Source organism: Anser cygnoides, chromosome 5 (genome assembly GCF_040182565.1).
Source record: "Anser cygnoides isolate HZ-2024a breed goose chromosome 5, Taihu_goose_T2T_genome, whole genome shotgun sequence".
Taxonomy (NCBI): Eukaryota; Metazoa; Chordata; class Aves; order Anseriformes; family Anatidae; genus Anser; species Anser cygnoides.
Window position 1 is genome coordinate 39383979 of NC_089877.1, and position 21342 is coordinate 39405320.

Consider the following 21342-nt stretch of genomic DNA (forward strand, 5'->3'; position numbering starts at 1 on the left):
GACACTAATAACACCACCAGTAAAGTTACTAGCACGTGATTTCTTTTTAAGTAATGATCATTTTCCAATGATTTACTCAAGCAATGCCTCTTATAAATACAATGTAATCCTCCTTTCTTTCTTTTCCCTCCTTGTTTTTTTTTGTTTGTTTTTTCTCTATTTTCTTTCTCTCTAGACCCGTTCAAAAAGTCATGGAGTGAGACTTACGACAAATGGATGGGGTTCTCCATGAAATGCAGATGTCCAGCTCATTGCATGCTTGAGCATAGGCAGCTACTGCTGTACAGAAACATTCACAGTCTCCTCCAGTGTCGCAAGCACATGCATCATCCACACATGCTTGATAATATTCATTTGGTTCAACCTGTTGGAGAAAACCTTTGAATTGGATTTCTTGCACTTGCCCACTTTGAAAAGGCATTTCCTGTCCTAAAAATGCTGAGGAAATACCTGAAACTGGCAACTCTATATGTGTGAGAAAGATAAGAAATGAAGAAATTGTGAGAATATTTTGAAAAATCAAGAGAAATATGTAGAATACAGCTATTAGGAGTAAATCATAACTGTAGGAACTACTTGATGTTAAAGACATTAGAAGAAAGAGTACTGTTACATTACTACACGGTAGCACATAATCATAGATATCAGGTGGCTGATATTGATATTAATAGAAAATGATGCCATTAAAAATTAAACATTTCTTGAGATTTATCAGTGATTGTCCCTTCTATAGCACAAACAAACAAACAAACCCTATGAATTTCTGTACTGCACTGGTTACGGCAAGAGCTGAGGAAATTGAAGTGAAAATCCTTTCTATGCAGTCTCCCTGGAACTTGGTCTCACTTCACTTTATCAGGCGTGACATAGTCCAAATCCTAGTGCATTTTCAGCTACTCTGCATAAAAATGTATGTAATCTCCGTCTTGAGAATTTCAGACTGAAGCTGTACCATACCTGGGAGTGACACTTTGCAAATACTTCACTGGTAATGATGCTGCATTGTTTCTGTGCCCAGGATTTCCTGTATGGGTTTGCAGTACATGGATCCTTGGTTTGATTGGCATTTGGGCAAGTAGAAGACACTTTCCAGCTATTAGCAAACTCCAGCACATTTCCTACCACAGACTGGCTGCGGGTAGTGAAGTCATTGTTTCCATTGCCATCATAGTTTCCACAAAGGCCACAGACATGTCCCTGCATGGGGATAAACAAAATATCAATGATCAGTAAGGTACAGTTTCTCAGTATCTGTGAGTAACATGCCTCAGGATGAATTTTATTTAAGATGATGTGGGCTTCTTCTGCAAAAGCCTTGGACATTCTCATAAAACATCTTTTATGAAGAGAGGTACCCCTAACTTGTTAGGAAGGATAGGGAAAGAAGCAGAGTAGAGCTGTGGGTTTTGTTCTTAATATCATAGCTTAGTATTGAGATAGTTTTATCTAATCCTGAATGTACCTCTTCAGTGAGGATTTTTCATGAAGGAATTATTGATATAGCTGCTGTTATGCTATTGTTGAATAACATAATTTATGGAAAAATGTGTATACAGAATCTAAGTCAATACTATAAGGATAACAATAGGCAATCACTGCTCTTTCAGTGTTCCAGTTGCAGCCTAAATTTCCTTTTTTTCCTGTGAGAGATAGCATGAATATGGATCAGAAATTGTTGGCTTCAGGTTTTGGATTTTAAAATGTACCTGAAAGCTGGGGCTAAGTTTGATGAATATACTGGTTTTCTTGTCCCACATGAGTATCAAGCCAACAGTAGTGTCAACAACCAGGTAGATGCCCATGGAACGGATTTGGAATGGCATTTCTCCTCCAGGTGTTCTCTGGATGACATCAGAACGTCCATCGCTGAGTACCAGTTCATAGTTCTGGGACAGAAAAACAAAAAGAGACCAATTCAAAAAGTCACCTTTTGGTTTCCAGTTTTTTATATATTACCAGTAACTGTTATTGAAATAATAAATCTATTATCATCAAAATGGCTCTATTCAAAAAACCCATGTTAATCTATTTCTCTTTAGAATTCCCTCCTTTGCTTTCCCTAGCAGAGAGCAGAATTGTTTGGCAGTGACCAAGAAACTGTAGTAACATTTTTACAGTCCTGCAGGACACTTTTATGATGGAGTCTATCTGGGACAACCTGTTTCATCCTTCCAGCATGTTAGGCTTGGATTACAACTTACTGAAGAGCACGCTTACCCCCAGGAAAACTTTAATAGACTTAGAGCAGGTGGTTCCTGTAGTGCCACATGGAATGTTCTCAGTGATGACTCTGAAGGTTCCCTGATCCAAGCCTTTTTTGCCACAGTAGTTCTGAAACAGGGGAATGATATTCAGTGTTAATGATGCTCTGTGCTCATATGTAAAATGCAAGGTACTTTGGCAGTGCAAAAATCTGGGAAGGACTCTGTTACCTGGATCAGAACATATTCACAGTCTCCTTCAAAATCAAAGCGTTTGCCATCAAAGGTCATGTAATGCCCATCTCCATAAACTGAACAGGTTTCCAGGCAAGGTTCCTCAGAGCAGTGCCACTTTCTGTTTCTACATGTGCTGTATAAGACGAAAAGGACTTTAAATGTAAAAAAAAAAATAAAATAATAGACACGCACATAACATACCTGTACATGTATTTCTGTATGCACATTCATGTTTTTTAATTTCGATGTGTTAAGCCCATAGTGAAAAAATAAGGTTTATTTATTCTCAGAAATACAGCGTAGACATAGACAGAGTCTTTAGGATTTACCCAAAGACTGTTACTTCTTGATGCCATGAATAATTTGGGTTAGAAAAAATTTGAATGTTCCACATTTCTAAATCTTGTTGGATATATTGAAATGTAGGGATGGCCTGAGAGGATAAAAAGCTTTATCGACTGTAACAAATATGACAGCATCTAAAACCACATTGCTCTTCCGATCACATGCAATTTCTGTGCTGTGTGCCACTGCAAAAACAGGTGGAACTTGCTTTTTAGGTACTAAGTAGATAAGATTCTTTCCTATAAATCTTGATACTGCTAGAGTGATAAGCTGTAATTCACCTAGACTTAAACTATCCCCTTCCAGGTGCTTGAAAATCATGTTTCAAAATTATTTACAAGTTGTAATTCTTACCAGTTGTTACAGCCAACTCTGATTGATTCTCCTGGACTGTAGGAATCCCCGTTGTGAACACATGGACACTCTTCAGGAGCTATACAACCACCTTTGCCATCTAATACGTAATTATGAGGACATACACAGCCAGAGACACAGTGGGTTTTGTACTGTAAGGAACACATAGAAAACAAGACTTGAAACATTGCCCTGATGGAAGAGTCCATCTACAGCTGGTAAGTGTAAAAGTGATCTAGATAAATATGCTTTCAACTGGATGTAAAGAGTCTGTACTTACACACTCCATGTCTAGAGTCTGACAGCTCTTCTGGCACTCTGCTCCTGCCACACCTGCAGTGGCATTGCCACAGTCAACATAGACCATGGGAGATGCACAGACTGGAAGACAGAAAAGCCATGAGAAATGTGAGATGAACCATGTATTTATATCTTTGTGTTTCTTTAAAAACTGGAAAAAAAAATCCTTTGTGAAATGTATGAACTTTAATAGAATGCATTTGACAAGAAAGAGAAACATGTTGTTTTGAAGTCACAGTCATCTTCTCATCTTTTTTTTTTTTTATGCTTTTGCTTGGACTGCTCATAGAAGCTACTGTTTAGTTAGCTTTATGAAACACTTCTTTCAACAAAAAACAACCTCCCCAAAAAAGAAAGCCACACAAGAAAACAAAGATATTATTTTATTCTATATGTTTGAGGTGACTGGCTTTTAGTCCTTTTATTTTATATAAAAAAATGTAAAATATGGTTGTTTTTCTCCTCGCATTTGGTGAGGTGACCAAATGTTCTTTTCCCCTTGGTAATCCAGGAGATTATAATTTGTTTCTGCCATTTGAAAGTGAAAAGTGCTTCTTTACAGTTAGGGAATGTCATTACAGAAATCATCTGTTCATTTTCCTGTTTGATTTCAGATTTGCAAAGTTTGCAACATTATGACAAAAAGAGATAACTGGAAAGGGTGAAGATGGAAAAGGAGAATTAAATCTTAAGTGGTATGTTACCTGGCTGTGGTTTTTCTCCAATGCAGCTCAGCTTTCCATAGGTGCAAGTGCTATAAAAGAGAGAATGGAGTTATGTTTGCTTCTCTTGTTAAGTTTCAACTTGTTTCCTAGTGAATTTGAAATAGTGAAAAAAACTGTGATAAAATGGAGAAGACATACCCTTTGTCAGAATAGCCTGTACTATTAAAAATTATTTTACATTAGAGCAGACCAATATACGATTATGTTCTATATAAGGACAGGTGTGCTCTGTCCACTTGCCTGATTAAAAGTTTTCCTTCAGAATATTCCAGATTCCACTCATAATGTTAATCCTAATAGGATTATCAAGTTTGTAGTATCTTTCACTGTGAAACAAGTCTTTTATGGTCATAGATGTGAAATTGTTTGGCATAGAGTATGTGGGTGAGAGTTTGGCTGTTAGCCAAGGCTAACTCACCACAGTATGGTTTGTTCTACTGCTTTCTAAGTACAATTTTCCAAACATATATAGCCCTTACAGTTTTTAAGAATTTCTAGTTTTCTGTGTTGAAATTATTGGGCAGAGAAATACATTTGATTTGAATAGATTGCAAGAGCTATATATGGTTTCATGATTGCCCATATCCAGTCTCATTCTTTTGTTCACAAAACTTACCAGACAATGCCATTATCATGAATGACTTCCCCAGGAGACAGAGGCATTCCTTTGTAGTAACAAGGACAGCTAGAAGCAGGCACACATTTGCCACTTTCATCCATGTAGGTTCCATTTATGCAGGTGCAGCCATCAACTGGGACAAACTTGATGTTGCATGTGACATCAGGCTCACTCAGAGAGCGACAAGTGGGTTGACAGGAATCAATATTGTAAGTGTACTTCAGGGATTTCGGACACGTGTTGGTGTATTTCGCTTGAGAGAGTAAAATAAGGTGAGTTATGTTTGTAGTTAATTTAAGGATCAATGTAGGCATAAATGCAATATTTGAGGTAAAGTACATATGATAAAAGTGGCATTGTATATAGACATGCTTTTCTGATGTGTGAATACTGCGATTATTTTTTACTGTTAAAGCAAAATATATAAATGTATCCCCTATAAATGTATCAAAAATACAAATATTTTGTCCAGGTAAAAAAAGGAAAAAAGCTCAGTTATATTATTAAATCGTGTGTTTTTTCTTCATTGGTATTTTTATATTTTATGTGAATGTAAATTGAGAAACACTCTAGTTATTTTATTGCTATTACAAGAGTATTGAATTCCATGTTGCTTCTTCTAATTCTGAGCAAGTAATCTAAGAAAGCCTATTTTTTATATTTCACCCTGCTTACTGCTTCGCTTTTATGGCATTCCTCTCCTCCCCAAATTCTTGAAAGTGAATGCTATACTTAAGAAACAATTGAACACAATTTACTCTGGGAATTCCGTATATCCTGAAAGCTCATTTGTGGAGCCTTCTGGATGATCATTTTCAAGAGGCAAGGGGATGTAAAACTTACTGCAGACTTTGTTCCTCCATCCATTGAGGAGAACTCCTTTCACAGCACAGGCTCTGACGTAGCTGGAGAGGGCAGCACACATGCAGTCCTCAGTGTTCTCACAGTTACATGTGTCAAACATGCAGTTCTAGGGACAGAGGATGACATACGATCATCAGATTGTCATTTCAGAGCCATGGCTCTTTATACTTTTTAGAGTGTCATGTTCATTAGAGCTAAAAGCAAGTGAAGTTCATATATGTAAGTAAGCATATGCTCATTTTTCATTTGAAGATTTCCTTGAGTCCTTTCAGAAAAGATTCTTTTCAAGGAGAGATAGTAATCAGAGGACCAGAGTTTGAGTCCTTTCAGAAAAGATTCTTTTCAAGGAGAGATAGTAATCAGAGGACCAGAGTTTAAACTTATTTTGCCTTTTGGTTGTTCTTTACTTTTGCAAGTGGTGGTAGCTTTCCCAGCTACTTCCAATTTCTAGCCACAGTGCCATGGTTACTTAGTGGGACAAGCAGAGGTTATTTGCACCTGACTTTTAGTACTTTTATTTGAAGCTTGGGCGCTTTGCATCAGAGGAACAAAGAAAACAAGAAGTCACTTAATCTGTTACTGTGCCAAGTAAGGCCACAATAATGTGGCCATTCCAAAGGATTTGTTAAACATACTCTTACAGATATCCAAGATCCCCAAGAAGTTCCAGAGCTTCATCATTTTGAATTCCTGGAACATTTTTTTTCCCACAATCTCTTTGCTGCTTTGTGCATGCATTTATTGCCTTGTCCTTGGATATATGCAAAAGTAGATGCCTCCTGAGAGCAACTATGCGAAGTACTAGTTAAGCTCCTGACTAAAGCTTTCCTTATATCTCAGGAAAGGAGGCTTCTTCCTTTGATCTAATAAGGAATCCAGACTGTCCAAGCTCCTAGGTTAGGCATTTAGCAGCAGGAAAATGCCTGTAAGTTTATCCTCCTTTGAATGGAAAGAAAGATACCTTTAAAAAGAAGTAAGTATTATGATGTGTAATGGGCTTCAGGCTTCAAAAGAATTGTAATGAATGCACCTCCACCTGATTGGCAAGTTGTTCTCTCAGGTGTTAGAATCAGAAGTCCAAGTCTTATTCTTCCAAACATGAAAAAGTTAAAACCAAGTACCTTCTGGTAAACTTCTGGATTCACTGTTGAGTGACATTCAGCAAAAGGTCCCGTGGTATCAGAGAGCAGTCCACACCAGTGCTGAGCGTACTTGTCTGTGAATTTAAAATATACAAATTTGTATTGCACTTCATTGTCTAAATTCTTGGTTTTGTGTAACAATACTTCCTACGGGGAAATTGCAGAGGCTTAACTTAATAGAATTCAGCTCTTTTTTTTTTTTTTCCTGGAAATTGAACAGTATTTCACTTTGTCTACACAGAAATAAGAATTCTTCATAAACTGAATGCTCTCAATTCATGGTAGTTGTCATGGAATAAACTAATACATCCTTAGATGTATTGTGGATGCTCAAATCTTAACTATTATTTCATTGCTTGAAATTCTTAACAGCCTGACAGCTATGAAGTCATGAACTGTAAGACTGGTTCGTATTTTGACAGTGGAAAGACCACACTGAGGTCATCCAGCCTTCAGTGGGGCTAAGCTCAGCTTTCTTCCTATATGACAATCAGAGCTTTCAAGGAATGTATTCCTTCTATGCTAAATGGTTCTGGTTCCCCTTAAGTAAACTTGCAGAAACAACACTTGCTTTCTTTAGCCAAAGGAATATTTTTGAAGATCCAAAATATTGTATTAGTTATTATTTATTAATTGAAGATTTCTTGTGTCTACTGAGGAAAATAGTGTGCATTTGCAAAGGGTCCACCGTTATTTTGGCTAAATGATTTGTGGCTGATCAGCTTATTTCTTCTTCCTATCTTAAAAGAGAACAGAAGAGTTTGCGATATAGTGAGCTTACCATTTTCTATGCTGAGGGTACAGGGGTTCTCAAAGGTGATTTTGGCATCAGGACAATCAGCCCGTGTTTTCCAAGTATTGCCAAAGGCAGCTGAAGTACCCTCTATTACACCACTGGTGGTTTTGAAGTCATCAGTCTGGACATCATTGAAATTTCCACAGAGACCTAGAAGGAAGCAGATGGGTCAGATGGAAGCAGATTGAACCTACAGAATCAAGTGTACAGATGAAGGCAGTTGTAAGATCACTTACCACAGGTCTGCCCTTTATGTGATGGGTCTAAGTTTATAAAAAGTTGCATGAGAGGGGTAAGCTGGATCTGTAGCTGAAGACCAAAGGTTGTTTGTAAAACGATGAAGAATGATGATGGTCTGAAGATGGTGACATTTGCTGGGGACAATGAACATAAGAGTTATAATTTTATCTAAGATGAACAATTGAAACTACTGTTCATTACATAGGAGGATTGTACAGCTGTGTGTGATCCTAATTGTTGAAGAACTATATATATATATATCTCAATAAAGATTTCAAATCCAGCACTAAAGTGGACTGTCTTTACCTTAAAAAAAAATGTAAAAAACTCCACCTTCCATCAGCTGTTTTGAAATAAGGGGAAAAACATACACTTCTGTGACTATTTAAAAGACCACCTTTGCTTGATGAAAATTCTTTAGGATGATTTAGTGGTAGCCTCTAACCTCCAACTATTCTGTCATTTATGCTTTCTGTTCAGGTGCAGCAGTTATCTGAGGTTTGGTGGCAGAGAAAATCTCCAGTGATGAATGTACATCATACAAAGAGACACAGGGGATGCAGGAGAACTAAACAACTTGGGAAATTGAATTCCTGTTCCAAATCAGAATTTTTATTTCTACTCTTATGGCAATATTTGGATCTGGAAGTGTCCAATGATACTATTTGTCTGAACTGCATCTCCATTTGATCAGATCTTACTAAAATCAGACCATAATTTTGCTAAAATTAGAGCAGAGTTGATTAGGTAAACCCTCTTTATTTAAAAAGGAGAGGCTATACTCTGAGTACCTTGGGTTTGCTGTAGTGTAAGCAAAGGCAGAATTTGGCAGCAGATGAAGAAATACAATATTTTAAATTCAAAGACAAACATCAGAGGAGTCTTCCAAAGGAACTTACCTGCAGAGAAGGGCAGCTGTGTGTAGATCATATTCACAAATACGCTGCCAGAAGGCTGGATCACAATGTTCTGTCCACAAGAGGGAATGATTATCAAACATGCTTAGGAAAGGTAAAATACTTTCCAAATGTTGTATATCTAGTATCATTAAAGATAGAGGAAGGAAAATGGTGTGTGGGGAGGAAAGGCTCAGGGTCTGGTGATATTCTGATTCCCTTACTACTTCAGTGATTTTTATTATAGAGGTCCATTAACTGCACCCCCCCACACACCCACACCCAAAAAGAAAGAAAGAAAGAAAGAAAGAAAGAAAGAAAGAAAGAAAGAAAGAAAGAAAGAAAGAAAGAAAGAAAGAACAACAACCACCAAACAAATAAAACCCTGAAGATAACTAAATGACAGAAAACTGTCAGGATCTTGACTTCCAATATACCTACTTTATTCTTTTCTTTTTTCTTTGATTAATGTTCAAATGAGATAAAATAAAAATCAGTGCAGATTTCCTGTCTGTGCTGTTATGTGTCATTTGCATACAACTTGCCTTTTAAGTTTTGTAAACATCCCTCCAGAATGCTAGGTATTTGCATTTGCTACTTACAGTTTGTCCTCCACTTAGGCTGATGGCTACACCCTTGAGGCATGTCTCAGTGTCAGTCAGGCCACATTTGTGGATGTCTCCCAGGACAGTGAAATCATTGCTGTCACAGAGCTAGAAGAAGAAAACAAAAAAAGTCTATTGTACTAGAAAGGATCACACTCACATGGTGTTCTTATTAAAGTGAGTCTTTTAAAATGTTGATTATTCCTTTTCTTCTCATTTCTTGCATATCCATATTTAGTCAGCAAAGTAATCTGATGTTCTTGTACGTCACACAGTGTAAGCTATCAATTACTGCTGACGTTCAGTGGCAAGTTAGACATGTTAAACCGAACATTAAAACTTCAGAATGTTTAGGTAGTACTGGTTTAATCTGCTAGAGAAGAAGCAAGTGTGTCTTTCTTGCTCATTGGTTATGGTGTTTACCTGGGAAAGGAAAAAAATTGCTTCCGATCTTTTCTGCACCGAATAGATTATCAAAAAGCCTGGCCATTTGGACATTCTTTTAACAAGTAGGAAACATGCATTTAAATATCCTCTCACAGGAGAAAATTGAGCTAAGATCACCATTCATTGAGCTACCGAATAAAGGCAAACTGCATTTTTTCTCTTGATTCTGATTTTTCACAGACTGTGTTCTGTGAGCTATATTCAAAGTGTGCCTAATGAACAAAACATTACAGGGAAACAGAAAGAAAGCTATGGATCTGAACTTGTCTTATCATTTTCTTGACATTAACAAGACTAAATTGAGAACAGCAGAAGTGCAGAATTACAGCCGTGTAGAAATTTAATGTTAAAATTGTGGGCTTTTAAACCTTTTCTGTCCAGGTTTAAGGTTTTCCTGTACCTCCAAAGGTATGCACCCATTGTTGATCCAGCTTGTGATTCTCATTGAAAATCATCATAGATTTAATCTAGTTTATTTCTAAATTACCTTATTCTAGTTCATTTCTGAGTTTTTATGGTTCTCTTTCCTGGTAACATTCAGCCTGAGCTCTTTGAGAACAGGTTTTATTTAATATGAAGATTTTATGAGATTTTTTTTTTTTTTTTGACATTGCTCACCCGATACAAATCAACAGCAAAAAAACATAGCATTCTGAAATTTGCAATTTGTAGTCATTACTTTAGACATACCTACTTAGAATTCAGTCCCTACTAATCTTAGAAGTCCAGTAGATTTATTATTTTTTTAATCAATTTTTGATGCTTTAGAATACATGTATGACTTACTAACTTTTGCTTTTAAATTCTAAAGTCTTATATTTTTACTGGGAAAGACTGTTTGGAAGGTTGATCATCTTAATGAAATATCTCCTCCCATGAATTCTGTGTAATAATTTCAACCTGTATACTGTTAATCAAATAAGCCACTTAACTATACGAACTGTGACAAAAAGAACAGTACCAATGGAGGATATGAGCATTTTTCAGAAAGAAATAGTTACAGAGCACCAGACAGGGAATATTGCATTTAAAAATTAATGGGAAGCATTGTTTCATGGAACCTGAACATGGAACTCAGTGCAATTCTTAAGCATTGATCAAAGTACACGAGAATACTATAATATATTTATTTAATATAAAAGTAACAGAAAGCCCGCTGGAATCTATTTAAGGCTCCATGTTGTTCCTTTAAATTTCAGAAAATTGATGTGATTACTAGTAGTTTAAATCAAACATATTTAATAAAAGCATTTTCCTTTAGCATATTGCTTTAGCAAAGAATGTGACTGATTTTTTACCTTGGTTAGGACATAGCTACAGTCTCCGAAGAAGGAATAATATTTTTCATCAAATGTTGAGATGTGGGAACCTCCTTCAATACTGCAAGTTCCAGGACACGACTGGGTGACGCAAGCCCATTCACCTCCAGCACAGGTACTGAAATGAAGAAGGCATTCTGTAACCTTGGGTAGTGCAAGTATAAATGAAATAAGAGACAATAAGGGCAGCTAATGCCTTAATTTTCCTCTTGAAGGAAAAGAATGCTTACAAAGAAGCCACATTTCTTTGAAATCTCAGAATAAGTATCAAAAAGTCACATTTATATTGATGATATTTTTTATATAATGCTTTTGATTTCCAGTCCCTGGACAAAATCCAGTCCTTTTGAATCAGGTATCCATTCTGCTGCATATGAAGGATTGCCCCTCATCTCCATTAGCATGACTTTAGCTTCAGATGTGTTATGTGTTTCTTGAAAAGTAGTTTGTGGTTTTTGCATTCATCAACATACAGATAGGTGCATTTGCATATACATATGCAGTGAGACTTAAGTAATTATAGTGAAATTGAAAAAATATACATCATATCTGCCAAACACGCCTCTCAAACATGATGTCCCAGTCTGCATGATGCAGCATGTTCCTGAATATCATAGCCCTCGACTCCAGTATTTACACGACTGCCCCAGTGTTACGCTGTAGTGCTGCAAAGGATGAACACAGCAATTCACATTTCTGTCTGGCTTTTCAGTCTCCAATATGTGAATTTGATTGTCTCCTTTAGGTGATTATTCCTGAAACTGGAACACTTATATCTTAACTTAAATTTCTTTTTCTATTTGTGAGGAGAAAACACAGATATAAAAATCTTCCAAAAAATATAATCAAAGAAGTTCAGTTAGTAAATAGTTCTTCGTATATTTTTAAGGAGCAATTAGGCATTTTTCCCTGTCTCCAAAATGTCCAGGTAATGCACCTAAAAAAGAAATATGAGAAAGGGAATATTTTACCATGATCTGCATTTAGATGAGAAGGAGGTACCAGGAGCATAAGTTTCACCTTCATAGGTACAGTGACATTCCTTACGGGGAATACAGCCAGCACCATTAATGTCATCAAATACCATTCCTAGGGAAAGAAATAGTCTGTTACTCATTTTGTGCACTGCAGAACCTACTTCTGTACACATATCTGTCAGATGCATTAAAGCATCTTGCATTTCTCCTGCGTTACATGGAAAATGGAAAGCCACTTCCTTATTTTAAGGAAGGATGCCAGCCACATAGGGATTGAAGGAATTATATTCCATTAAAGCCTATCTAAAATCTTCGGGTGATCAAAAGGGACTTCTAGGGAAATACCTTTTTGTTGTGAGCTTCGTTAGATTGCAATTAGGATTAAAAATACTAGATAGCAAGATGGAATAGATGAACCTTTTGTAAGACTGCCTGGTGACATGTTTTCACAGTACATGTATATATGTCCAAAGGCAGAGGATTATCTAAGAGGAGTCAATGATACTATATAAACAAGTGATGGTGAATTCTGTGAGACAACATGGAAGATGGGCAGATTTGCAATGGGAGAAGATCATACCGTACTGTCACTCACAACAGCAACAATTCTCAGCCACAGAAATAAGTATGCACAAAGCAAACATATTTGTATCATTCATCTGGCACTGATACTCAGTTCTCAGATGTAAGTCTGTGAAACACTAGATTTTATAAACTGCCTGGTCATCTCTCTACTCCTTGTTGTTTAGATACATAGGACATGGAAGGGTGTGGTAATGTGGGGAACCAGACACAACTTTGCTAACACCAGGGCAGAATGCAATTAAATGTTACACACTCTCTATTATGGAGTATGGATGCTGAGAACAGGAAACTTCATCTTATCATTAGTAGTGACGTATCTTATACGCAGTTCAGTCGTTACATACATGTGTCAGGCACATGTTCGAAAGGGTGTTTTTATTAACCTGGATATAAATAGTGCATGTATGTCAAGGAAGAAGCATAGTTATTACTATGATGCTATGATAATAACAATGATATGGCAAGAATGATAGAGTAGGAAAGTTTTGATGGTTGTGACTATGAGAAAAGGGTATAAAGTAACTTGCCTGGAGGACAGATGCAACCATCTGTACAATGATCTTCACAAAGTGCAGATCTTTCGGGGTTGCTGCAGGTATCAGAGCAGGGGGAGCCACATTCCTGGTGTTGCATGTTGAAGGGACATGATTTGGCTGAAAGTAGAAAGAGTAGTATAATGCTGACTTTTCCTTTGAAATGTTGAGAAAACAGTATTTACTATCTAGGATGTTTTCCGTCAAGATACAACGGAGAGCAACCAAGTGGAAGGTGCAAGATTTTAGATCTTCTGAAATATACTGAAAACCTTCAGTAATGCAATATCCCAAAAGTCTTGAATATGCTCAGAATAAAGCCAATTTCATGAAAATTACATCCACTTTTAAATGGCTGTCTTCTTCGGGAAAAAAAAAAATCACATATTTGAAGTTTACTAGATATAAGTAGGGAACATAACTGAAAGGCTTTCCCAGAGATACTTACGGCACAATTCTGAGGTTCTCCAGTTCAGAGGCTGTCCACCAGCATGAGCACACTGCCGTGAGTATTCAGCAAAGGTGTTGCACATGCAGAAGTCAGCCATAGAGGTATCACAGTGGCATAAGTCTTGTATGCAAGTTTCAATGTAGTCCTGAACATCCACAAGTACATTACAGCTTGTGAATGCTTCACTGGTTAATACTGTCTCACAGATAGAAGCCTGGAAGGGAAAACAGTGAAAGTAAAACAATTGTGTTTAGAAAATGTGAAAATGATTATTTCATTTAAGGCATGTAGTAAAACAAGGTCCTTCTGGTCCAAAAACCTGTCCAGCAGTAACCATAATCAGATGTGAATTCATATAATTTTTTAGCCTTCACTTTAGCAAAGAATTAAAAAAATAGTTTTGGAAACATTTTCCTTCCAGACCCATGGCTGGGTTATATTCATGCTGTACTTTTTCCTATCCTGGCAGATATTCTCCAAAGAGAGAAAGGGATAATATATGCTGAACTGGAAAAACAAATTCTGAAAGAGAGATTCTTACAAATTCACTTGAGCAGTTCTTCAGAACAGCAGGAGGAATAGGGTCATCACACTGCTCTGTGGGTCCATCTATCTTCTGCCTATTTCCAAACTGAACGGCAGTCAGTTTTGTATCTGTACAAAACAGTCAAAGTATTAGAATAATATTTACTGCTTTACTGGCTTCTGCATGGAGGTATTTTCTTTTGTGACACTACCCATTAAAAGCAGATATGCAAAGACAAAAGGAGACGAAGCAGGTATATAAAGGACTGGAGACTAACTGTTGAAAAAAGAAGTCAGTTACATGTGGCAGGTTTTAAAAGATGTAACAGTGATGGAAGCAGCCTAATGCATCCGAAAGCCCTGACTCTGTTACTTAAGTATTAAAACTGACGTCATAAAAATATATACTGAAAAAAGTATCCCTGGTTTTGCAGTTAATACAACCCACAACCTCTGTGACTCTGTAAGGCTAAAACAAAGAAAAACAAAGTGCCAATACTTAATAATGCTTTTTATTACTTACTCTGTGAAATAAACTCGTTATTGGTTGGAATTCCATTGAAGTCCCCACACAGTCCGCAAGTTTGATTGGTGTATTTCTTATCTAGTTCCACCTAAAAGAAATGAGGAAAGCAAGTTTAGGTTCACAGCAACATCAGCCCTGGTGGTTAGAAACACAGCCTACACCGATATTCCTTACGTACTCAAAGTTTGACATATGTGTGATGTGCAGGCTGTGAGGTGTGGTAGGCACCATTGGGAAGGTCAATGACCACCAAGAAAAGCTTAGTCTTAGTCTAGCACTGGGACTGTGAACATCAGAGCATTGCCAGGTCTGGAATCTGGGATTAGTCCATTGTGATGTGGGGACTTTATAATATGGGGGCATATTGACTCTGAGCAGAACTCACTGGAAAAAAAAAATAATAAAGGAAAACTAGGAGAAGACTGGAATATAGTCCAGTACACTAAAAACTAGTACAGACCCCTAAGTAACTAATGTCTGCCTGACTGATTAAGATTGCAAAGATGTCAATGGACTATTTTCAAAATACAGCCTAACTGCCATGGTTTGGATGTTTTCTTACCAGGAGGGCATCCTCTTCATTCCAAAGGAAGGTCAGTCCTAACTTGGCAGAAACTTTTAGATAGCTGTTGCTTCTCTCTACCAAGACTCCCATATGGTTGTAGGGCATCTGAACCCTGGGGAAAGATCACTAGAATTCAGTGGGGGTAGGGACAGAATATCCACATTGATACCCATTCTCACTCTTTTTGAGTGAGAATTTGAGTGAGAATTCTTTTTTTGCACTCTTCAACATGCGAAGATGAGAAAATTAGTCAGTGCAATAACTAAATGCAAACTATACACATTTGTAACATTTTGGCTGTTTCGATTGCTTCTTTGTGCACAAATGGATCAGCCTTGTTTTCCGTGTTGGAAAAGCCTGTTGGATCAGCCTTGCTTTCCCTGTTCCTTTTGGCTATTTCTGTTAGTTGTGTTTTGGTAGGTAAAATGTTGGCATGTCTTCAGTTATATTGTTCAAAAAAGTTCTGGGAAGTTCTGTTTTGCAGGCAGTATGCTTCAGGATATTACTATTTATTCCTTAAAGCTCTTGATAATAAAGAGATACTCTTCGTGCTTTCTGTGGCATGAGTGCCATTCACAAAGATGTACTCCAGATAGCCTTTCTACTAGCTTGCCACATATAGCTGCTGTAATACACATATCATTGTGGCATACCTGTCCAAATATTTACCCAAACTTTTGGACAAGTTTCACACCCTTTGCCAAAATCAATGCTATCATTACTACATAGATAGGAAGTTCCCAGACTAGCTTGTTTAAAATGAGCCCAGGTGCAAGCTGCAGTTGCAGTGTGCTTAACTGCACAGTCTTCAGAGCAAGGACAAGAGCAGTCAGAAATTCCTCGCAGGGCTCCTGTTCTGGTAAATTTAATGGGAAGTAGAAACTTAAAGGGTGTAAAAGCCTAACACTTTGACTAAATCCAACTTATACATTTGATTGTATATATGTTTATACATATATGTTTATACATATATGTTTATACTAGAGGGGGGCAGCATCTGGGTTATAGCTCATCTGAATAAAATGGACACAAGAATAATCTGTAGAAATGACAGCTCACTGTCAGGCCCTCTTATTTTTGTTGGTGCCTCAGGAAGGACATGAGTCCTACAGCTGCGTGGGAGCAATATGAGATGAGATGAAAGAAACGGATGCTTGCTCAAAGAGCCTTCTGAGATCAAGGGCAGTCATGGCAATTTCAGTTCATAGCAGAAGATATGAACATACTGTTGGCCATTGACCAGGACAGATGTGCGGGTCAGTTCAACCACTGCTCCTTCCAGCTTCATGATGACGTGGGTGATCATGGTAGCATTTTCCACCATTGTACGCCTAATCTGGATGTTGAAATCCTCATAGGCAGATTTGCAGTTGGATGCAAAGATGTAATTGCAGACCCCAGGGAAATAAAAGATGTCCCCGTCGAAGTTCTTGAAGTGGAAGTTACCCCATGTGCTGCACACACGGCCATTGTGAGAGGGGTTGCCAGCTGTGGATTCAAAATGAGCCATAAGAATTTTCTGCAATTTGTCATAGATACCCTCCTCTTAAGTTGCCTAGATAAGGTATCTCATCAATGTTTTGAGCACATTATCATTTCCCTTTCTTTACAGGAAATAGTGTGCATGATTTATCCACGTATTACATATGTGCTTTTTTTTTTTTCAGCCTCATCATATTAACAATATACAAGCTGAGCATCAAGCCACATATAGATTATCATTATTTGATGAACTGACTACTTTTCTTGTTCATTTTTTATTTTATGAGGCTAAAGTATCTAACACAATTTACCAATCTGTTCAGTTCACTCCATATTCTTTCTACCTGTTTGATCAACAAATACGTATCTGAGCCACGACATTTGTTGAACTTACCCTTAACTTTCAGTGTGTTTTGAAGAGGTGGAATGATTGTCAATCCATGGGATTTAGTACCCAGTGGAAGACCTATGAGGAGAAAAACGATCAAGTTTAATCTCATAAGAAGTCCTAAAATGTGGCTAGAGGTTGCTTAGTTTCTTTAGTGATTAATATTTCATAGTACTAGTTACTCCCTGGGGAGAATTTCCACAAGGATTTATTGATGTATTTTAAACAGTGCTTTGTGTTCTGTCTTTCCATGTGTCTTTCCACTAACAGCCAAATCCCAAAGACCATCCTCTTTGGCTGTAGTTCTTTTTTCCATTATTTGTTCAAGACTCCCATCTGATGCAGGCCCTGCTGATCTGAACTCAAAAGTAGCAATCTAATCCTTAGACTGCTGTGTTGTAATAGAGGTGGGGAAAAAACAATGCTAATGTCTTTGTCCGAACCTCTGCCCGTCAGTACACTTAGAAAGTTACAGAAGAATCTTAGAGGATAAGAAACCACAGCTTTTTTTTTTTTCCTTTTTTCCTTTTTTTTCCCTGAAGCTTGTATCTTTCTCTGTGCTGAGTCATGCAACTTTGCACAACCAACTGCAAGCAGATTTTTTTTTAGAAAATGCCATTGAAAGTCTGCAAAACTTTAATCGTGTACTTTTTGTGGAAAGACTTCTATTTGTAGGTTACAGCCCTAAATTTTCTATGTCCAAATCCAATGTTTTCTCTTGAGATCCAGCTATGAAGGGGAGCGAATACTTAGAAAACCTGCTATGTATTTTCTTTACATGAGAGTTTGAGGACTTGCTGCAGTTTTTTTCTTTGAAAGTATCAAAATTGAAAGTATCAAAATGTCATTCAATGACTTCCAAACTGTAGACTGTGGAATATCAGCCATTGACTTCTCCATTTAGATCAAAACATATCAATAAGACAAATACGTGTTTTAGGAAGACAATTTGGTTAAGTCTTGATGTAAGAATTTGAAGTGTAAACACACATACTACCTTACTTGACAATCTGTTCCAATAATTAAATGCACACTTCTTAAATAATTTGAGGTATACTTCCAGTTTGGGTGTACCACTGTTTTAATTGCCAGCTAGTGACTTCACAAATTGCAGTTTGCATTGCAGGCTAAATGATTAATTATTTTAGCCTTTCATCAGTAATATACCAGTAGGCGTTTTATCCTTCCACACTTTTTTTGCTGTGTACTATTAGTGTGTTACAGTATGTGTCATAAAACTGTTTTTTATACATGATTATTTAGTGCTTAATCATTCTAATGTTTAAGGTAGTTACAGTTCTGTTATTCTCACTTGTGCGTGATGTGATCATATTTACACAGAATAAAAAATGTATGTTTTATTACCTACTATCAGGTATCTTGATGATACGTATGTATACACACTCCCTTCTGAAAATACGCTTGTAGATAGATGGTATGTACCTTTCGTGAAGTTAAAGATTAGATAACTGTATCACATCAGTAGACCAGATCTACTGGGCTGGATCTCAGAGGAATTTCTCACTGAGACTTGGATGTATCGTACACAGATTTTCTCTCTCTCTTTATATATATATTTTGTAAAAGGAATGGATGTTCTAGGAATATTCTTCCTTATCAGTTTAATTTGGGGCAAAATATTAGAAACATCTCAGAAAAAAATTACTTACTGTTTTTTCTCTGCAGTAAGGATAGAGAATCATAGTTTGATTGTGATTGTTGTGCTTCGCCCCGGACTTGAACTGTATAAAGAGGAGTAGAAGAGGAAAATGTAAATGTTTAATTTGTATGAGTTCCTTCATCATTTTTTCCATTATATTTGTTTAAACTTGCAAAGTCAGTATATCAAAAATTGGCAAAGCTATGTTCATATACTGAAGGTCAGACTTACATCAGAACTTGTGCTACATGCAACCATGATGGCCATATACCACTTCTTGAGCTATTTGTTTTTTCAGTAGGCTAACAAATTATTGAAAGGAAGCCATTAAAAATGTGCCAGTGAGAATATGAGCATATCCTTATTCTGTTTTTGTCATAATAGCCCCTGGATGCTCTCATATACTTTTTAGACAGAAGAACCCCTTTTTTAACTAGAGGAGTGATCTCTGTCCTCTCTTATGGAAAACCAAAGTTACTCTTTATTTTATGGTTTCATGCACTTTTTATAATAAACAGCAGAAGAAAAATAAACCCACAAGTCACACAGAAAGAAATAGGCCTTTCCAATAGATACATTCCTGATTTTGCCCCAAAGCAAAACTTTCTGTTTCCAGTGGTGAAATCATTTTTCTGTCCATTCCACTTCAGCTTCAGAATAGGAATACACACAAAATCTGCAGGGCCAAGGAGGGCTTTTAATGCACTGCTTGTTGAGAGTTCATCAGATACAGGGCGGGTTGCAGGGGAGGCCATGCCAGCTGGAGAAAACCCAGATGACTGGCTGACTGTCTGCTGCGTCCCACAGGGCAGTCCATGGGTGGCACCGCTAGAGGAGCTAATGCTGAAATTAGTGCTGCAGGGAGCTCCATAAATCCCTTTCTTCTTGCACCAGCTGGACATCTGCAGCTGGCTTTGGAAGGACACATTGTGCCCCTTCTGGAGATGTGAACCATTCGGTGCTTCTGAGTTCCTCTCCTATCTATTCTCAGAGAGTTATTTGCTTCTTTTTTCATGTGTGATATGGCTTCAACACTATGCCTGGTGCCACATTCATCCCAGATTCCCATTCCATTACCATTCCATTGCATGGTATGATAATGCTACAGCTAGCCTTCTGATGAACTGCTCTTAGCACTATTTTTTATCATAAGTTAGTGTGGAATTATCTGGAAGTAGGAAAAAATAACTCAAATGGATCTGCATCTGAGATCAAAACACACTAAAAACTAATATTTCTGTCACCTTAAACCTTAAGGGAAATAAACAGGAGGAATATGAGTAACAAAAACCTTTCTACCCATCTGTGAGAATTAAGTGTCCTTTTATAATGCTTAAGGCAGATCCATTTATTTTCACTCCCTCAATAAACAAGCCTGTGCTCTAAGCTTTTGTAGAATCTCATGTGTGAGGACGAATTAACTTTTAAAATCTGATGTCTGACATTTGTCAGGCAAAATACTTAGTGTATCATGAGCTGATAAAACGAAACAAAAAAATCTTTAATAATGCAACTCCACTAGTTTGATCATTCTTAAATGTATTTTTGCCACTTTTGGCTTGTGCTTTTACACATGCTGTACTTTCAAATGTGGACATCAAAAACCAAATGCCAATCTTGAGGCACAGTGTTAGAAATAAGAATTATTCCTGATTTCAAATGGAGAAAATACATTAAGAGCATCAAGTAGGTTATGAAGTTTGAAAATAATTATTTTCCTCTTCTTAGGAAAGAAAGTATTTGTAACAGAAAATAAAATCTTGCATAAAGGTAAAAGGTTCATTAGCTCCACAAAGCCGAGAAAAAAGGTTTCAAACTCTGACGCAGGCAATAAATTCTTTGAAACTGTAAAAATGCCAAGCAAATAAATCCTCCTACCTTTGATCTGTATGAAGGCAAGTGCTAGTATTGATATCCATAGTGGTATTCGCGTCCCACTACCTGTGCCCATCTTCTGGAAGTCCGGTAGAAACTACCGAACAACCTGCCTCTGAGAAAATACCTGTCTGCTCCTGAGTTTTATATAGTGAGAGAGCAAGTTTTGGCTCAGTTCCCAGATTGTTTCACAAGGTTCTTAAAAGGTGGGGCTTCAGACGTTTTACTTTTCCTTTGCAGGTGTACAGGTAAATAGAGGATGCTCTGACTTTCCTAAGGTATTTGCACTCTAGGAGGAGTCTTCTTTCTACAAGTCCTTAAGATGAAATGTCAAGAGGTGAGCAGGAAGAATTTTTGCTCAGAATTAGTCCTCCAAAATTGTTAATATTACGGGATAAATATAATCTAAGGGACTTTTGAGTAACTTGTGAGTGGGACCTTGGAATGAATGGCTTCACATGTTTTTAGTTTCCTCCTTATAGTTAAAGATAGCAACTTCTCAAAACAAATAAACAAACAAAAAAAAACACAAAGAAACAAACAAAAACAAACAAACACCAAACACAAAAAAGGAAGCTCCATCTGACACATTTTTAATGAGTTTGCACCTGTGTATGTGGCTACTTTGCCTGTGAAAATGGAAAAGATCAAAGGCCATCTAAGGTAATATGGACCCTTCCTTGAA

General features: G+C 37.1%; 1 protein-coding gene across 1 annotated transcript in view; it reads right to left on the reverse strand.

The window, feature by feature from the left end:
* The window catches only part of MUC5AC (mucin 5AC, oligomeric mucus/gel-forming), a 49388-nt gene extending 28615 nt beyond the window's left edge, over positions 1–20773 (reverse strand). The window contains 26 exon segments of the mRNA XM_066997590.1: positions 208–364; positions 958–1197; positions 1707–1886; positions 2218–2331; positions 2433–2571; positions 3138–3289; positions 3418–3518; positions 4142–4191; positions 4779–5034; positions 5625–5751; positions 6767–6861; positions 7569–7733; positions 7820–7957; positions 8723–8792; positions 9322–9432; positions 11070–11208; positions 12062–12179; positions 13180–13305; positions 13634–13850; positions 14178–14290; positions 14685–14775; positions 15250–15364; positions 16479–16740; positions 17129–17200; positions 18793–18864; positions 20661–20773. Of these exon segments, the coding sequence (XP_066853691.1) occupies positions 208–364; positions 958–1197; positions 1707–1886; positions 2218–2331; positions 2433–2571; positions 3138–3289; positions 3418–3518; positions 4142–4191; positions 4779–5034; positions 5625–5751; positions 6767–6861; positions 7569–7733; positions 7820–7957; positions 8723–8792; positions 9322–9432; positions 11070–11208; positions 12062–12179; positions 13180–13305; positions 13634–13850; positions 14178–14290; positions 14685–14775; positions 15250–15364; positions 16479–16740; positions 17129–17200; positions 18793–18864; positions 20661–20733 (3493 nt within the window). The 5' untranslated portion in view covers positions 20734–20773.
* Between the last annotated feature and the right edge of the window lie 569 nt (positions 20774–21342).